General features: G+C 48.0%; 5 protein-coding genes across 5 annotated transcripts; 1 reads left to right on the forward strand and 4 right to left on the reverse strand.

The window, feature by feature from the left end:
- Positions 1 to 1,012: 1,012 nt before the first annotated feature.
- PSV08DRAFT_354988 (uncharacterized protein) lies at positions 1,013 to 3,352 on the reverse strand (the record flags this gene model as incomplete). Its single annotated transcript, XM_014221502.1, has 3 exons — positions 1,013 to 1,161; positions 1,215 to 1,339; positions 1,908 to 3,352. 3 exons carry the CDS (start codon positions 3,350 to 3,352, stop codon positions 1,013 to 1,015), a joined length of 1,719 nt encoding a protein of 572 aa, XP_014076977.1.
- A 1,085-nt stretch (positions 3,353 to 4,437) lies between these two features.
- On the reverse strand, positions 4,438 to 6,009 carry PSV08DRAFT_325700 (uncharacterized protein). The gene is made up of 2 exons (XM_014221501.2): positions 5,755 to 6,009; positions 4,438 to 5,706 (listed from the first exon to the last, which is right to left on the reverse strand). The coding sequence occupies exons 1-2, from the start codon at positions 5,884 to 5,886 to the stop codon at positions 4,684 to 4,686; spliced, it is 1,155 nt and encodes a 384-aa protein (XP_014076976.1). The 5' UTR covers positions 5,887 to 6,009; the 3' UTR covers positions 4,438 to 4,683.
- Positions 6,010 to 6,270: 261 nt separating this feature from the next.
- PSV08DRAFT_411796 (F-box domain protein) lies at positions 6,271 to 7,912 on the reverse strand. Its single transcript, XM_066093903.1, has 3 exons — positions 7,436 to 7,912; positions 6,816 to 7,347; positions 6,271 to 6,778 (listed from the first exon to the last, which is right to left on the reverse strand). The coding sequence occupies exons 1-3, from the start codon at positions 7,897 to 7,899 to the stop codon at positions 6,356 to 6,358; spliced, it is 1,419 nt and encodes a 472-aa protein (XP_065948293.1). The 5' UTR covers positions 7,900 to 7,912; the 3' UTR covers positions 6,271 to 6,355.
- Positions 7,913 to 10,148: 2,236 nt separating this feature from the next.
- On the reverse strand, positions 10,149 to 14,462 carry PSV08DRAFT_208298 (uncharacterized protein). The gene has a single exon (XM_066092065.1). The coding sequence runs from the start codon at positions 14,242 to 14,244 to the stop codon at positions 10,267 to 10,269; it is 3,978 nt and encodes a 1,325-aa protein (XP_065948294.1). The 5' UTR covers positions 14,245 to 14,462; the 3' UTR covers positions 10,149 to 10,266.
- A 1,812-nt stretch (positions 14,463 to 16,274) lies between these two features.
- Positions 16,275 to 17,890, forward strand: PSV08DRAFT_208301 (uncharacterized protein; the record flags this gene model as incomplete). The annotated part of the gene is made up of 3 exons (XM_014221497.2): positions 16,275 to 16,316; positions 16,365 to 17,104; positions 17,153 to 17,890. The coding sequence occupies 3 exons, from the start codon at positions 16,275 to 16,277 to the stop codon at positions 17,799 to 17,801; spliced, it is 1,431 nt and encodes a 476-aa protein (XP_014076972.2). The 3' UTR covers positions 17,802 to 17,890.
- Between the last annotated feature and the right edge of the window lie 270 nt (positions 17,891 to 18,160).

The raw sequence follows: 18,160 nt of genomic DNA on the forward strand, positions 1-18,160 counted from the left end.
CTATAATTTGAGACGCATAATCATTGATAAGAGATGATTGATCGTACCTCTTGGTATATTTCGATTGTAATAGGCAACAGTTGATTGATAAAAATGCATGATCGATCCGCAGCAGGCTGAGACTTGCCAGCCCTGATAATTGGCATAGTTAAGTATAGGCTACTTTTTATATACCAATGGTGTAATAACGATCTCATTTTATAATACAACTAGGGTTTATGCGTAGTCACAGTCCCTCCTAGACGTAAATTTCAGGCTTTTTTTTCTTGTTCTATGGATTTATACTAAGTTTGCTAATAACTAATACAAACTTATCTAGGCCCCCGTTACCGATATTACCAGTCATAATGTGAGCTTTCATCTAAATCATGTGTGGCACCAAGACTCACGCTATTTCTTCATCATGGATTATCACAGATTTCAAGTTGCTGGTGAAAGAAGAATCATGAATAGATCAATGTATTAATAGTACATGTCCCGTCATTGCCCTTGACAGGTTAGCATAAATATGGGGGATAAGCAGAGGTGAATTTGCCATAGAGGCTTATACTGTGTTTATTTGTTAGGGGGATCAATCACTAGAGTGACTTAAATACATTGTATGGTCTAGTCAACATCATTTAGGTAACGAGGATGGTAAGAGAACCCTCTATACTTTCCTTAATGATGGAATTCCAAAAGAATAAAAAGAATCATCAATTCACATAGGCTGAAAAGTAATAGTGTTGCCATCCTTTGTTTGGTTGCCACTGCAACGCCAATTGTCAAAACCGCAGGCCCCATTATTTTTTATGAGTCCGTTTCCACGAAACACAACAATTCTGAAGCCGCCTCCACGCCCCATGGGCTGTAATCCAGACTCAAGAATCTGCTCAAAATAATGATTCCCATCTATAGGAACATGCATATTCCATATAGCAATATTCACCCGCATTCCTGCTTTCTCATATTCCAACCTTGTCCTCTCTTCTAGGTACGCAATCTCTCGCTCTCGAATAATTAGTAGGTACATTTACAGTGCTCCGGCAGCATCAGCCGCATTGATGTGACTACTATATCCAATGGCTTGGAGAAAGCTGCTCATGCCCTGCACGTGCTGCTCATCTATTATTTCCGGAAGTTCGATGCTTGGGTATTTTCCCCGCCGCAACTGAAACGCTGCTAAGGTTATTGTTGCAAGCTCAAGGAGTGGAATATTATTCCGGAACGCTCACCTTGAGATCGAGCTCGTTCGACATCCCCATCTGAGTCGATCACCCAGGCGTTGAGAGCTCCGGCATCCTGAAAATGCGGCCAATAATCCTTAGTCTTGAGCCGACAACCGAATGATGAAGACATTCTGGATATGTTATGTACATTAAATTGATGATGGAATTTAGTGTGTGAAAGATGGAAGCCTGGTGAGACGGCTCGGGCAGCTTACCCCGCTAATGGGGTTTGGCCAGCCAGAAAAGTCTTTTGTATCTGACTGGACCGCCTGACTTCTGTACGACAGTGAAACGTAAGCATGCAAAATATATTCATGTCATTTGTGAGGGTAACTTGGGTCCCATAGTGCACGTCACCATGGCTGAAGGCATGCATCCGCTGAGAGGCTTAGCCCCTTCATCGCAAAACAAGAAAGCGGTCATCAAAAGCAAAAGGCGCAACCTTTATGTACAGCAGCATAGACAGAATCAGAGGTACTAGTTCAACCCATCGTTTCCAAAGTTATATCGATACCTGTATATTCCAAAATCCGCATCTGAAAATTCGCACAATCATGGCAGACAGCATTCGTAACATGTATGACCGGTCTAATAACCTCCACGGGCGGGCCACAGTAGCTCCGACAATCCTCTGCGCACTTGACCCTAGAGTTTGTACTGTTACGAATGCATTGGTGCAGTCTGGTCATCCTCTCATACCTTGCGTACTCTGCTTCGGGAGCTTGCCGTGCTGGCTTTTCTTGCAAAGAAGTATAGTGCCACAAAATGAACGCCATTAGCTGCTTCTCAGCATGACATGCATAAAAGCTACCCTTCCGACCAAGATGATCGTATTCATGTCGTTTGAGGTTGTGGCCCACGATTCTGCTGAATTCAAATACTCTCTTCGTCCAGAGTTCTCGATCAACACACCCATCGATATCTGCAAACTCCCCTCCACTCCAACCGCTGACTGCAAATACAAGGTTGTATGTTTTTCCACGCTCAAGATATCCAAAAGATTTTCTCTTGTCTGCCATTGGGATTTGGTATGCATCACGGAATACAGTCACCATTGTCTGGACTACAGATCGGGAAATGGAGACCTCTGATGCATTGAATTTTCGCGCACGGTTCTGCTTATGTTTCCTTATGCGTTTCTGTGTAGCTTCGTGTACGATGCAAGCATTAATTATGATCTGTACGCGATCGATTTTCTCCTGATGCTCCCGATACTTTATACCGACAGAAGTGTTCGGATCTTCGTGATATCTTAGCAGGACGTTTCCATCGGTGTCCTTGATAACTTCTGGTTTTGCAGGCAAGCTACAGTTTGGAAAGGATGGCGTATGACAGTATATCCTGGTAGCTTCTAGCTTCTCTAGAAGTTCTTTGGCGTGAGAGAGTACGCTAGCTCCACCTCCGTCACAACTCGAGATTGAGGCACCATGCGAGGCGAGGTACGTTGCGACCTCAGTCCGACCGTATCGCAGTGAAATGATCAATGGGGTCTCTCCACTCTTGTTCTTGGAGTCAATCAGCGATCCTTGTTCCACTAGAAATTTGACCACATCATAGTGACCGTCCATGCAGACTAGAGCTAGCGCAGTGTTTCCGTCAGAGTCCTTTCTGTGAAGAAACATCTCGGCTGAATCCGTGCTCTCTAAGCAAAGTGCAGCTTGTTCGATATCACCAGTGACACAGTGGGATATAAACCACGTGTATGCTTCCTCGCCAAGTGCCAAGCGATTCAGTGGCTCCAGAAGATGCTCTTCACTGGGATGACCTTGAATAGGTCCTTTCGCTGATTCCTCAAGGACCTCTTCTGTTTCAAGGTCTTCGATATCGGCCCCAATTGTTCTCCACATACCAGCCTCTCTATCCAATTCAAATCCCAACTCAAGCTCTTCGGCAATACTGTTTGCTTCAAATGGCCAGACTAGTTGGTACTCTTGCTGTAGCTTGTCGCAATGTGAAAGCCGGCTATTGGGATATCCTTCGGGCGCCCGGTTAGACCCATGAGTGTGCACGCTTTGGCAAGTAGGAAAGGGACAAACTGTAAAGGCTTTCAAGTCATTCCACTTGAAAACTATCGCTGGTGCTTGCGTTCTGCGTTTTCTTATCGCCCATTCAGGAGTCTTGTGAGGCGTAGCGACTTCAGCCATTTCAGGTGATAGGATGATGCTTAGAACACTAATGACAATGTCAGTGTCCGTTCCAGCAAGACACAAGGTCGTACTCTTGAGGGCGCGAACACATCGTCTGAACAAAGGTGACGATGGGTTAGCGAAGATAACGTTAACTGCGGGGTAGTCGTGGTAACGGACATCTGACTGTTGACCGTGTCTGTGCGACCCAATCACCTGTTGGGGGGCCAACGACACATCACGATACAGTGTGTCATTGGTCTGCCTCGTGCAGGCCGACGAAGTCAGCTGAAGCGTGGGTTGTTCGTGCCCGTCCAGCGGGGCTATATTGCTATGTGGATCGTGCCAAGCACTAGTACACCCATAACATTATCGTTCGAAGGGGCGTTTACTCTAGATGGACTATACCATATACTGAAAGATACCGTTAGTACTAAGAGTCAATAGGCATAGGGATCTCCTCAGTGGCACGAGCTACTAAGAGGCATTCGAGCCAACTAAAACGTCACAAACTGGATTTAGGGTTGAGTCCAGTTGGGCATATATCTCTAGCGTGTGCTCGAACAAGGCTGCAAAATCCAACTTTTGATACTTCCCACTCCACGAAACATCAGCACCGAAGCATTCACAGAAGCATGGGCTACAACAGGAGTTCCGGTCCAGGATTCAAGCAGGTGTCTACAACTCGTCGTGACCAATGTAGTAATGAAGGACTTCACGGCTCCGCGTTTCATATCTCATCCTCATTCTACCTCTTGCAATGCAGCAGTCCGAGCTTGCCAGGATATAGCGCTATATGCAACCACTACTCGTATAACCGCGAACGGTGAGTGGAGTAGGAACGGCTCACTCAAAGAGGAGAACGGGCGCCTAAGGACTGGCGTAGCGCGGAACCAGGGCCGGTCCACCAACAGGACAAGACCTTTGCCTAAACCTATTAGGGTTTCTAACAGGCGACTCGGAGGATGATCGCGCTGCACGAAGCCAATAACTAGCATGTGTTCCAAGGTTCTCTTAACGTGTCGTGAGTGCTCTCACAAGAAAAGCAGGCCTGTGACAGGGGATTAGGTGAGCACGGGAGCGGGGGGAAAGCGGGGCGTGCATGCTAAATGTCGGACAGCCGAAGATAGCTGATGACTGACTGGTCTTTGACCTCCATACCACATTCAGATTACATCACGCTTTTACAACAGCGATACCAAAGATAGAAGGTATGTAGCAGTTGGCGGATGTTGCAAAAGAAACCTTTGCGGCCGTAGCATCACTGTTCGCCTAACAGACGCAGCACGAGTCTTCGTGCCTTTCCATTACACTCCCACATCATCAACTTCCGGCTAAGAACGACGGACTTAAAGAGTGCCATTGCGCATTGTTGAGGCGGCTGCAGACCTCGCTTCGCTCGTGCTGTTTGACTCTTTGAGAAACGGAGAAGCTCGGAGAGCATCAGCTTGGATCTTCCAAAGTGGCGTGGCAAGATCGATAAGCTGTGGTCCGAAGTCTGCTAGCATCTCGCGAACTTGATCTTCAGATGCGCGGGGACAAGTCGAGAGCGCTCCATCCGACTGGAACGTTGCATCCTCCCATTGTTTCTTCCATTTAACAACAGCTGATTGCATCTCTTCACTCTGCGTATCCACCCCCATTGCCACCATATAGAAGGAAGAAGTGATTGCATGCTTCGTTTTTGACTTGAAAAGGCGCACACTTGAGCACTTTGTGAAGGTGTGGATGATCTCAGCGGTATCGAATGACTCTGGCTTGTGCATGACTAGGACCAGTGACCCTTGATTGCGTAGACGCTGAAGTGCGAGGACTAACTGGCTCGTGGCTAACCGTAGCCTCTTATGCGACTCATGATGTTCGGCATCAGCATGCGCACGTCGAGTCGTTGCACCTGTCGTGCCACAGGACACAAGGTCAAATGTCTCGTTCTGAAACGGTCTTTTTGACGAGAACTTTGCGATGTCCGGGTGTTGAGTCGGTATGGATGTTGCTGGCCGTCCCATCTCGTTTGCTAGCATCGTGATATCGGCAAATTCTATAAGAACCTTCAAATCGTCCCTCCATCCTGGCAGCATAATTCGCAGACCTCCCATCTCTGATGGCAATGTGATGCCCCGTATCCTGGCGTCGCGATGTTTACGGAGCACAGTTTGGGTGAACCCACCCGGGGCCATACCGATATCCAGGACTCTTGGGGACTGATTCCCATCTGCTGCGAGTGTAATGACTGATGTATTCTCATCCATTTCTTGTCCGATCTCACATGTCATTTTGAAGAAGCTTTGCAATCGCTTCTGTGTTCTATTGGCGTTGTCGGATTGTGCACGACGAGCTTGGAAAAACAGATCGCCCTCGGAGGTATTCCAACCCTAATGGCACGTAAGTAAAGGATTTGATAATTTTTTGCCCCTAGATACCTTCAATCGGAGACTAGCCAGTGCTTTGAAAATCTGACTGTTCTCTGTCAGATACTGTGCGATGATCGCCGACACCGAGATTTCCTCAGGTGGCAAGGTGCTGCGCATCATCTCCTCTAGGTCTGGGTTCATGGCTAGAGTGTTACTGGATTGAATTTTGGGAAACTAAATGGGAAATATCTAGCGTCCGAGGCCAGAGGAAGGTTATTGAAAGATGCCAAAAGGATGGAAGCGCCTACTTCTCCAGCAATTCCACAGTATCTAGGGTGTTGTGCTTCGAACAACGTTGTCGTAAGGGCCCCGTCTTCATATGTAGGAGCTTATGTCCAGCTGCGGGGTACGCAGGAGGCTATACGACATGAGGATCCCCAACAGACAGTGTACAGCGCATGCATGAAGAACGCCTCCTTGATGTGACTAGCGGTATTTACTACGGTGAAGTGGTAGATAGATGGGCTGAGGTAAAACGCGCTATCCGACCATTGTTCACACGGGACCATAGTTCGGTTTAGCATATTGTGTGGAAGTACCTTCTTTAGGCGCGAGGATCGCCATAGAACTATATTAACTAACTTTGTAATCATGCCTCCGCAGTATGCGTCTAGAGCGAATCGATTACTTCCCCTCGAAGTACGCGCGCGACTACTGCGCTGTGGTATGCTTCAAACTCGCTTTCTTTGCTTTGCCATACGTCATCCTTTATATCGAACAGCATGCGTCTACAAACACCTGGCGCCCAGTCTTGTATAGTGTCACAGAGGGTCGAGAGACTGAGGAACTCTAGGCAAAGGCGTTGCCCAATTTCTGTAAGAGTTGGCTCCCACGTGTTTTGATAGTCTCCCAGTCGTACGAGAGACGTGCGTACGAGTGTGAGACGGCGAAGCGTATCCTTGTGCACAAGCAGAAAACCCATCAATGTATTCCGATCGGTCGCTATCTCCAGTTCGATGTTGCAGATCTGATTCCGACGCGAGTGACGAATAAGATGTGAAAGTAGCGCCATGGAGCCTTTCGCCTGCTCTCTCTCGGCTCCCGTACGTTGGTTGAAGATAGCCATCAACAAGTCTTCCGAATGCTAGGCTCAATCGTTGGAGTTTGGTAGCACCAGTGAGAAAGAAAAAGACGAGCTTCGCTGCGGTCTCCATGCAGCCTGGCATTTCGTCATTATCAGACACACTGCAGACAAGACAAGTCAGATCAGATAACGCGCACGCCATCACTTGCAGCCGCCTACGGAGCAGCTTACTCTCGTCGGATCCTACGAGGCCAGTACTGGCGTCTGCGTCTGCTTCTGGCGAAGACGCATGAATGGATCGACAGAGACGTGTAATCTCATGATGGCCGCTGAGCCTTAGAAGTTTCAAGCGCGCTGGTGTTGCGAAGGCAGGGCCACCAATATACATGCTCATCTTCTGTAGCCTCTGCCCTTCTCCTCTAAAGTATGCAAGTCTTTCGAGCACGACAGACAACTGTAAGGCATCAATATCTTCGTCTTCATCGTTGTCTGTAAACCCAACAATATAGTCGGGGTGGAAATAAAGGTCTCGCCATCGAAGAGCCCATGCGTCAGTGCCAAGAAATCTAGGTTCGTGCCTCAAGGGCACTTAAATTCGGCAGTGTTTGGAGGGCCTTGGAAAATTGAGTAACGGATACATTTCCTGCTTCTGCGTTTGCGATAGACCGAATGTCTTTGTTTTGCAGCTTGCGGTCTGCATTGTATGCTTCGTAGAGCGCATTTTTCTCTTCCTTGGACAATCTGGCCCACTCTTCATATGGCATGAGCTGACTACGTAGTTCTTCATCTTCGTAGTAAGTTGTATGGCAGGCCTTCCATGGGATGTGATCTGGAGTGCCTGGCTGGTGTATGCCCTCCACCCAGGCGTCGAAGTCCGCAAACTTCCGGTATCCACGAATTCTGCGGAGCGCGATGGTCTTGACAAAACGGTGGAGCACAGAGTCCTGGGAAATGTTATATAGGGACTCGCAACCGTGCTCGCAGAGCTCAAAGTTGATCTCCTCAAAAAGAAGAGGCGTTGCAAGCTCGCTCAGGCTTCTGCAGGTCTGCCTGACCTGCTTCCATTCCCACACATTGACGTATTCTAGAACTGCGAATAAAAGCTCCGTTGGAAGATCAAGAAGTAACATTGCGCTGCAGCGTGTTGTGGGAAATAAGAGCGCGAACCAGCGCTTTGGAAGTAGAAGTGCGGGGTACTAGTCCGTGCGCGTGTTGAGAGTAAGATCCTAAACGAGAGTGGGATACAGCTGTAACTTGTCAAGGGCTCTAGAAGGTTGGTTTTCGCGGAAGAGACAACAAAGGTATGAACAAGAGGGTTCTCAACAACTAATGTATTGTACTCGTAACTTAGGTTGAACACATCGAACCATAAGGGCTCGATGCCTATTACTATATACTAAGGAGTGTGGCTTGCTCATCATTGAGCACTATACTGCTCAATACTGAGCATCGCTGATTGGTTTTCCTTCTTTGTCGTGATTGGCTGTCCTTGCTCGGTACTGAGCACTGTGGGTCCTGCTCGATGCTGAGCGCTTGCTCATCACTGAGCAGTCACGTGACTGCGGCGTGGTTGGAAGGATTGCGGCACGGCGTTTTAGGTTTAATCCTCCAAACTGCTGACAGTCGCTGGGCGTGATCACCTTGGATGCCATCGAGGTATTCTTCTATGTGCGTCTTTTCCTGAGATCGTATGTAACAGCGCGCACCAAGACTAAATTTACGAAGGTTCCGTTCGGTGTCCGTGAGTGAACCGTACTTAGGGTAAGCATATCCCAAGCGCAACTGTCAGCGCAACCCCAAGTTAGCACGGGCCATGTCCACGAACACCAACTCCCTCCTCTATGCTATCTGATAACTCACGCTACATGGATCGTACGATGATAAAACATAGTGCATTGAACGTGCGCGAGTCTCCCGCATCTAAGACGGAAGTTGCATCTATTCTGAATATTGTTCGGACGGTATTTGCTACTGCGAGCTGGTGGGTAGGTGGGCAGGGGTAAAACGCGCTATCCGACCATTGTTCACAAGGGACCATAGTTCGGTTTGGCATATTGTGTAGGGTCTAGCTCTTTCGCTTTCTGCACCCTTCCACCCCTTATTGAAAGACATCTCTTGTTTATAACAAAGCGTTAGTCTGTAACTAGCCCAAATCAGCTAAAGGTCTACATAGCGGTGGTTCGACAGGAGGGTCCGTACCAGAGGCGGAGCTCCTCTCAGCCTGCTCTTTTACCCTATCCAACTCCTTCGCCACAACAAGATCGTGATGAGCATAGGATTGCTCTTGTATCTCAGCCTCTAGAAGTTCTACATTGCTCTGCGCAAGCCGCGCCTTCAGATGAGCGATCTCTAGACGCTTGCGGCGCTTCTTCTGCTCAACTTTCTCCCACTCTTCTTCGGAAACAAAAATACTACACTCCGCGTCCATAGTAATACAACTAGCGCACTGTCCAGTCGCTTCATCAAGAAAACAGCGAAGGCCCTTCTCTTTACAATAGTCACACTTGGTGACCATCTCTAGACCAGCGTACTCTACCTTTTTCGCACGAGCTTGACGCTCCTCAGCCTGCTCTTTTGCACACTCTTGAATAGATGAGGTGGAATCATCTTTTTCAGCGTCCACATGCTTGAGAGCCTCAATTTTAGCCACTTCTAATTGACGACGAGCAACTTCAGCCTCAGCTCGCAGAAGAGCTAAGCGTCTCTCGCGCATATACGCTGAAAGTTTGTCCCGCTCCTCCAGCAAACTACACTCAGCTTTCACAGAAATACAAACGGCACAACAGCCAGTTGCAGTATCTACGAAACAACGAAGATTCTTCCCCTCACAACGCTTACAGCGAAAAGTCATCTCGTTCCCCTGCTGTCGGATACAGTGAGCACGAGCTTAACGGTGCTCAGTCAAATTCTGGGTATGAACACGGCGAGAATTTGGAGCCTTGGGCATGATTAGGAAGGCCTGAAGGGAAAAGAGGCTACAACACAACGGGCATACTGAAACCTTACATACAGCCGACGCCTTACAATCTGGTATCGGAAAACGATATTCTAGGGTATTGAGACAATACGTCTAAGAGGTAGGATGATGTTATGAGTAGCAAGAAGGATTCTCTCATTGATGTGGGGATGAGGGTTGGAGGCTAACTAAAGTCAACGTCAGAAGGTATCTCTGCGGGGTAGCGATCACGTGACTAGTGACATCCCGCCAAGAGGGGGCCTTCAAGAGGCCAGTAGAGCGAGGGAAGGCCATTGTCCTCCCAAACCTCCCACTAAGATAAGAGGCTAGAGTACAACTTAAATCAGCCTGTCATATACCCAGACTGTGAGGGTCGGCTCAACAAGTGTATTCGACAAAGTTTGGTATAGGGGCTAAGTGCTCAAGGCCAAAAGCAACAGTCTGGCTATATTGATTCATTGGATTTCTTCTAACTAATGCATAAAAATTAAGCACTAGTTAGGGTTCTAGCTACAAAAACTGCTCTATGTTCGGCCAGTAGCTAGTTTCTCAATGATATTTGCGCTTTTTGTACCATCCGTGTCCATACCCATAACTGCCGTGTGATCTCAGCACACTCGATTCCTGACACAACTAGCTTCCTACAAAGCCACATTGTCACATCCTCGTCGTGCATCTCTCTATACTCTTCGTCGCCCTCTTCTTCGATCGTGGTATACAGATCTAGCGCGTATATGTTGTCGCTGCATTGGAAGAGTCCAACGACAGTGTTGTATACTAAGCGTCCATATTGACACTTTTGTGACGGTCGCATCTGCCAGTGGCCGTCACTCGATTTTGTCCACTGATCACAGAACTCTCGAGGGACACCACATCCCGCACAACCACCCTGCGCTTTAAACCCCTCTGCAAAGATTGCCTCGCCCATGCGGATTGATCGCTGCCTCGCTCCACCTCGTTTGCAGTCACGTAAGCTATGCTTGATCTGCGTTCCATCGAGCCCACGTCCTGCACAAAACCCACATTTTCTAACCCACCAATCTAGTGCATTTCGCCAGCCCTGCAACTCCTCCTCGTCATCCCAGCCGTTTTCGCATAGAGATGGGAATTCTTCAGCTACATAGAAATTCTTTTCCACTAAGGAATTCGACTTTCTATACTCAAAAGCACGTATAAGGAGTTCAAACACAAAAAGAAGTCTGTAAATCTTTGTACCATCGAAATCAATAATTCGCTCAAACCAATATGCCATATGGTTTTCCGCCATAATTTCGACTCTTTCCTTATCGCGAAGCCGCTGCGATATAAATTTTCCGAGGATCTGGTCGTCATACGCGCAAAGTGCTGCTATGGTCCTTTTCACCAAAGGCTTATTTTCACATTCACCATCCCCATATGGCGATGTGTTCAGACGGTTTCTCCAAAAACGTTGAACTTCCTCGTGCTCTGTCTCATGCATTCTCATCATTGCTTTGATGTCTCCACATATAGAATCTGTCTGGGAGCACATAGTGCAATCTCCAGAGCTAGCTGTGAACCGTGGAAGCTTCAGGCCTTGGAGCCAGTTGAAGATTCGTCGAGCCTTTTCAGAATCATCCCATCGATCACAACATTCCAGTTTGTGATCTGGTTCTGGTTTCCCACTCTTCACATAGCACAGCTGACAACCAACATTCTTCCATCGCTGGAATTTTTCACTCAGAGCCTGTAGCTGGCGACGTGAATTCCACTCGTGGTCAAAGTCTATTTCGCCGCTATTGACATGTGCCGAGATCAATTTTCTCTCCTCAATGACACTGTCACGCTCAAATGGACTTGGGCGCCCAAAGATGGGCAAGGACCCTGGCCAGAGGTTCTTGGGGGCACTGTTATAAAAGGCAGATTCAATACCTGTTGCCCATGGACCGTTGCCTACTCTACGACTTTCATGCATAAGTGTAACATGGCTGTCCCCCACGAGCGGACATTCCATTTCACCTTGAGTGATAGAAGTAGTATGGGGCCGTTTCGGAGTCCCTTGGTCAATAGATGACGGCAATGCTCTCTTCTGAGCTTTTGTTATCTCAGGACGGGTGTTGTCAGTTGCAGGTTGCAGCTGCAAGAACTTATGCCACTCGTTTGACGCCCATTCACAAACTCGCAGTAGCGCAGGTTGAAGCGAGTCTGGAAATGCTCCATCTATGCCATATGTTGTGCCTCTTTGTAACGGTCGATGCCCACTTTGCCATGCAAACACCACATTGATATCAGCTTCTGTGCTCCGATCGTCATGCTGATTAAAAGGTTTCGAGATTTGTCGAACGTGTTTCTCTGTAATAGCGATCGATACCTGCCGATATATCTTGACACTTAGTGGGTGACCTAGCGTAAGCGTAGTTTGGCGCATGAGTATTTTCGTGAGTGAGTTGGTCTTTAATGGTCTGCTTGGGGAACTTGGCGAAGAAAAGAGCAAGGTGCTGTTTATATCCATCCCTAGACAAGCTCGATAGAGCATGCACGCAAAGGGCCGTATGAACACAAGGTAATAGTACATAAGTCTGCTCGCCTCTTCTGGAAGAAATCTAACGACGATAAATTCGTGGTTGGTTGCCCGGCGGGATTTACCGTGCCTAAAGATGAGAGCCATCTTACGCGAGTACACACATATACCACGAGAGGTAGAAGGACCATTGCAGTGCTCAAGAGCCGACAGCTCGGTAACTCGTGAGGCTTGCCCCCCTACGAGATAGACCAATAACATCACCAACTCAGTCATTGCGGAGTATTGGTCCAAGTACTGACCAACGGCTTGGCGATTCCAGTCGTTGTCTGTCATCAAGCCGCTAACAGTGTCAAGAGAAGCCCTGCGAGATAAGTCAAGGTACGACTCCGCAAGGCCGTTTGCCGTATCAGTCACGAATGAATAGCCGGCAGTAGTGCAAGCGAGATTATCGTGTATGCAACTCAAATCGAATAGCGGACTCCAGCCATACATTAGTTGTTTGCACAAAAGCGACGCGGCTAGCAGGGTATCGTGGCTAATCTGCCGGGATTGTGCCATAGACAGCTGCGCGTTGTCCCAGGAAACGACTTGCCCATCCTCGCTCCAGGTCACAAGAAACGACGGACCGTCAGAACGACTAATGACACGCCCATAATCGCGTAGGCTGAGGAGCTCGTTCATTGGTGCTGGCGATCCTAGGCACAAAGTCTTTTTGCGAACCTCGTTAAGGAGATCAGTCTGCCCGTGTCGTGGCCTGGCTGTCCACCCCAAGCGGACATGAGCGACTCGAGGAAGAGTAGCTTTAAGAATGATCATTCTCACACAGTATATCATGGCTGACAACTTTGATGTATAGCTTTTCGCGCGTTCAAAAGTGGATCCATCGTGGCTAATCCCTAGAACGCCGCTAGCATAGATTAGCAAGGTAGAGGATGGCTTCCCGTCTTCATATTCCTCGGTCGACAGGAACTTCACAAAGCAGAAAATCACATGTTCTAGCACGATAGTCCACTCTTCTTTTGTCGTATCTTCTTGAGCTCTAGGATTGCCTTCGTTATCAGAATCAACTGGGATGGAGGCTGTGTCTTCGACTGCAGGTTGCTTTGTGCGCCTCGAACGAAGCAGGCGCCCTTCGCCTTTCTGGTTTGAATCCACGCATTCTAGCGGAGCCTGAACGGCTCTTTCAATATCATCCCCGTCCAACTCTTCAACACTGTCATCTGTGATGGTTGATGCAATCTCGTCAAAGTCATCGTCCGACAACCATCCAAGGTCGCCTGGAGTAGCGGGCTCTGACTCGGGTGGATAGAGTTGCGACTCTTTTCCTTGGACTTCGGGCATCCTTACCCATATCTCATCATGCCACAGCTGCTTCAGTGCCTGATCTTGTGCATCTGTCAAAGATCTCCGTAGGAGATTTTGTCTTACAGGCTCACCTAATCTCCAGAAGCGCACGCAAAAGCACACAGCCTTCTTGAAGAGCCTTCTGTATCCTTGAGTGGTTGCCTTGCGACCGACTAGCTCAAAAGGCGCTTTATAGGTACGGTCCGGGTACGAGCTGCGGAGCAAACAGCGAATGGAGACGTCAGTGTGGCGGACAGTGTCTTCACAGCGATCAAAGACGCGATCCAGAGTAGTGACTATATGGCGAAGTTTGAGTTCATCTTCTTTGCTGCTAGATATGGCCGTTCCGTCATGGATTTCAATTTCCAGGTTCTCCCCGGTACCACACGGGATCTGGGCAAGCTGCACAAGAAGTTTCCGATCGGCGCCAACAAAGGTCTCGGCCCACTGAGTGCGCCGCATCCAGTTTGTGTTGAGAGCCATGTCAGGGCTGCTGGTATCGATGCTTGATCCTTTTAACTGACCCCTGCTGCGTACGAGCTCGTCACGATGTAGCTGTTCGAGGCGCTGCATGCGTGGCACAGATTGCTGTAGCAGGCTATTATCAAAAGAGCTGCTAATCGGCACTGAGCGATCCTCTTCTGTTACGATCCAGTATCCGTACGCTCCGTTTCGGTCCCAGCTTTGGAGCATAAGACTATTAACTACATGCTCGCCACGCCATGTCGTTGTCTTCCGCTTTATGCCATGTTCCTTCGAGAGGTGGCGGCTTAGAACTTCAGTGCTTGTTGTTTTGAGTTCGCAGTGCTTGCGCTTGACCCCGAGATGCTTGGAGAGATGAGGGTGAGGGGGAGAATGATCCGGTCGCAGCCTCAGCTCCTTCGGCCCCAGAATGGTATATGGTCTCAGCTGTCGGGACGCCTCTTTTGCCAAAGCCTTTGGGAGTTTGTGTTTCTCTACCACATGGTCCGCTAAAGAATTGATCCCATTTAGAGCAAATTGGCATGTACGACAGATAATGGTGGGCTCTGGCTCATTGACATGGAGGTTCAGCCGCTCAAGGAGATCTCTTACGGATGGCGCAGGGAAGGTTGCGTGATCAGCCATTGTAGCTCGGCGTGAAGGCAGACACACAGGCAGTATAATCTTTAGCGACAAGTGGTTTGGGATGATGTATGCGCTGTTAAACTATGCGGTCGTTTATCTGCGTTGAGGATATCAATGCGTGAGATTACCTCAGGGGGTGGCCCGAGCAGTGTCAGATTTCCTGACAGGGTTTAGCTTTAGAACAGGAGGATGTTCTAAACCCGATAGTTACCTCGAGAGAGTAACAGCCAGGAATGGGAGCTCACTGGAAGAGGGCAACAGTTGCCTTCGTTTGAAAGCCGCCTTCCCTTACCCACTTAATCTCGATATAGATAGCAAGTTGAACTACATTTCTATTCTATACACTTCTTAGACTTGTATATATCATTCTGGGTTTTGTTGTAGATATCTGTAGTTATAGTGCTTTCCTAAGAAGTGCACGCAGTAGACGTAACCCTAACTTGGGGTTAAGTTGGGGTTAAGCCCGCAGCGCAACCCTAAGCGCAACCCTAGACGTAACCCTAAGTCAGCATGGGCCACAGCTACGAACACCAACCCTCCAGCATACGCTGTATCGAATAACTTGCGCCATCTATATCGGAGCACGGCAAGAAGCAGCTTGTTCGATGCGCATGACTTTCTTGCATTAGTGACACAAGTTGCACGAGTTTCTAGCATGATTCTGGTTCTTCTCAACGCTCCTAGAATTCTGCTGAGCACTAACGCTAAACCTAATAGAGTTTAGTTTTGGAATGGGGGAGCATTCCAGAACGGAATACCTGAGTAAGTTAGGGTTAGCTACCCCTGCAACCCTAAGCGAGCTAAGAACATCAACACCAAAGTCATAGTTGGTTAGCTATTACTGACTCAATCCTACTGCAAAAGGGTTGAAATTTGAATATGCAATACATTTATACCCTATACACGTCTGGTATCAATTGCATCAACCTTCGACTTTGTTAAGAGCAAACGAAGGGACTCGACTGGTCTGTGCGCTCCTCCGCAATTTGCAGTAGTTAAATTCAAACGAAGGGACTCCCTTCGTTCGTATTATAAAGTGAGGGCTCACGGCCTACACGCTTTCATAGCACTTACCCTATCAAGTAACTCTTAGTTACTGCGATTGAATCCCTAGCATATTTGTTAATTCCCAGCTGATCTGCTAATTCCCAGCTGATCTGTTAATTCCCAGCACGTTTAATCCCCAGTGGGAATTAACTGTCCTAATATCTATAACTAGCATAGGAAGTGTAAAATTATACTAGCATTAGTAGCCCATTCGGCTCGGCCGCTGGACGTAAATAAACTGTGTGTGTGACACATTCGTTACATATGTACTGCTCTCCGTAATTGCCTATCATATCGCTTATAAAAGCTGACCTGATCTTTAGGTGAGCCTGATTGTGATTATGGAAGGTGATTACTGTATCGCAGGAAGCGGGGTTGCCTATTCTTGGCTACGCACTAGGTAGTATGACCACCACATAATTCTGCTGAAGTTGTGCGGGGAAAAGTGGGGTATGCCCTTATCCCTGCTCGCACCTGGTCAATGCGCCTCAACACGAAGTTCTAAATGAAAGAGCTGGAACTTGTAGAAAAAAGCTAACGTCAATTTTTTGCAAACATAATATCATCAAATGGGGCCTACTACGACCGGAGCTCGAGAGCCGTCGCCACAGGTCTGTTTAGACATCGCGATTGATCACAGAATTCTTGCAACATTGAAGCCACTACATGCACCAAGAAAATGTTCAAGTAGCAGACATTTACGAATGATACAAGAGTTAGGTTATAGCTTACGACGTGGCGGACAGGCTATCCCTCGTGATGAGATAGCCACAGCAGCGTACTTGGCAAGACCTGACACGAAAGGTGGTATCTGCTTCATCCTGCAACAGCCAGCCGACCACCATCCGTACAACCTAGGTGCGGACTCAGTCATAGAGTCATCACCTACACTTCGAGCCCTTCTCATAGAAATCTGGCCAATCGTCTCATGTGGCGCACCCAGCCCTACTGTCTTGGATAGATTACCGTTTGTCAGATCTTACGAGGAGCCTGATCTTGATGTCAGGCATTACATCCAAGAGCGAACCTTTGCGATGATTGAGGCGAAATGCCCGGATGTTGTTGTATGCATGTGGCGCTACAAGCGGGGAAACGGTATAGCGCAAGAGGACAGAACGGGGAATGTAGCTGCTGTAGAAGGTCTTGGGGTCGGTCAAGTGTTTGGACGCCCCACTCATGTAATGGCATCAGGCCATAGAATCGTGCGCGTTAACGCCTTCCATCCAAGTTTCGCTATGAATTATAACCCCGATCTAAGCTGCCTGAGGCAGTTACTTATCCTGGAAGTAGCGCAAGCGTGCGGTCTGTATCGTGGAGACTGGCTGAACAAGAGGTGGATGGATGAGTTGCGAGAGCGTTGCAAAAGCATCACCCGAGAAAGATCAAGAGCTCAAGAGATGTAAGCATATCACCACTGTATATTGTGCGCTACTGAGATACCGCTTAGGGACGTGCCTCAGCTCGCCATTGAGTACAAACGAAATTTGGAGTCGACCGCAGCTTTTGTTGAACCACAGATCGAAACCTCACACGACCATGACCCTGCGATTCGATATCGGTACCTTGTTGGAAAGAACATTACAGAATCATTGAACAATGCAAGTCTCTGCATAAGGGCCATACATTGTATGGGGGAAAGTATTGATCCTGATGACATAGACAAGACCAGTTCGGAAGCCATTGAAAATTCAAGTAGATACACTATAGGCTTCGTTCATCGGCTGGTTAAAGTTCTCCTAATTGGTTCAGAACCGGATCGAAACACCAGTATAGGTTGTATCGGTCTGTATGATGCATCCGTTATCGATGCTGGCCTTAGAGCGAGACGACAAAATTACGATGTTACAGCTGCGAAAATACACAAAATTTTAGGCGAGCTGTGTCGGCGAATGAACTCCTCTTTTACTGTAGGGGAAGTATACCCTAAACGAACTTTTCGTTTTACGTTATACGAATGGAGCAAGATTTTGCTTTCGACAGCTATTGATTTCGAAAAGCTACTGAGCGAACTTGCGCCTCTTTCCAAGAATGGATTTCAAAGCGATATGGATGGGATTACAAATTTTTTCGATACATTGTGTCTAGATAGGACATAACTAGCTAGTTTTCCAGTGTATTTGGATGCGTAGCCTATCTATAGTGTATGACAGAGCAAGGGTCGACCATGATTCTTGTTTTGCAATTGTCAAACAGGGTACGGTAGAGCTCCTGTACTCTAAACTCAAATGTGGGTTCGGTTGTCGTTAGAGACCGTTTTTATCGCTAGTGGTCGAAAGTCATTGGCTATCTGGCTATGTAACAAGGTGTATGGAACTGTGAGAATTTCGCTGTAAATACTAACCTGCAATAGAGTCGAAGTGCTGCTTGCATGCCAGGTTAAAGAGCATCGCATATGCCTTGTCATGCGGGGGAGGCCTTCGCCACAGTCCTGGCGCATATATGTATGACGTGGAGG

This window comes from Bipolaris maydis (assembly GCF_028858645.1).
Source record: "Bipolaris maydis strain C4 unplaced genomic scaffold PSV08scaffold_13, whole genome shotgun sequence".
Taxonomy (NCBI): Eukaryota; Fungi; Ascomycota; class Dothideomycetes; order Pleosporales; family Pleosporaceae; genus Bipolaris; species Bipolaris maydis.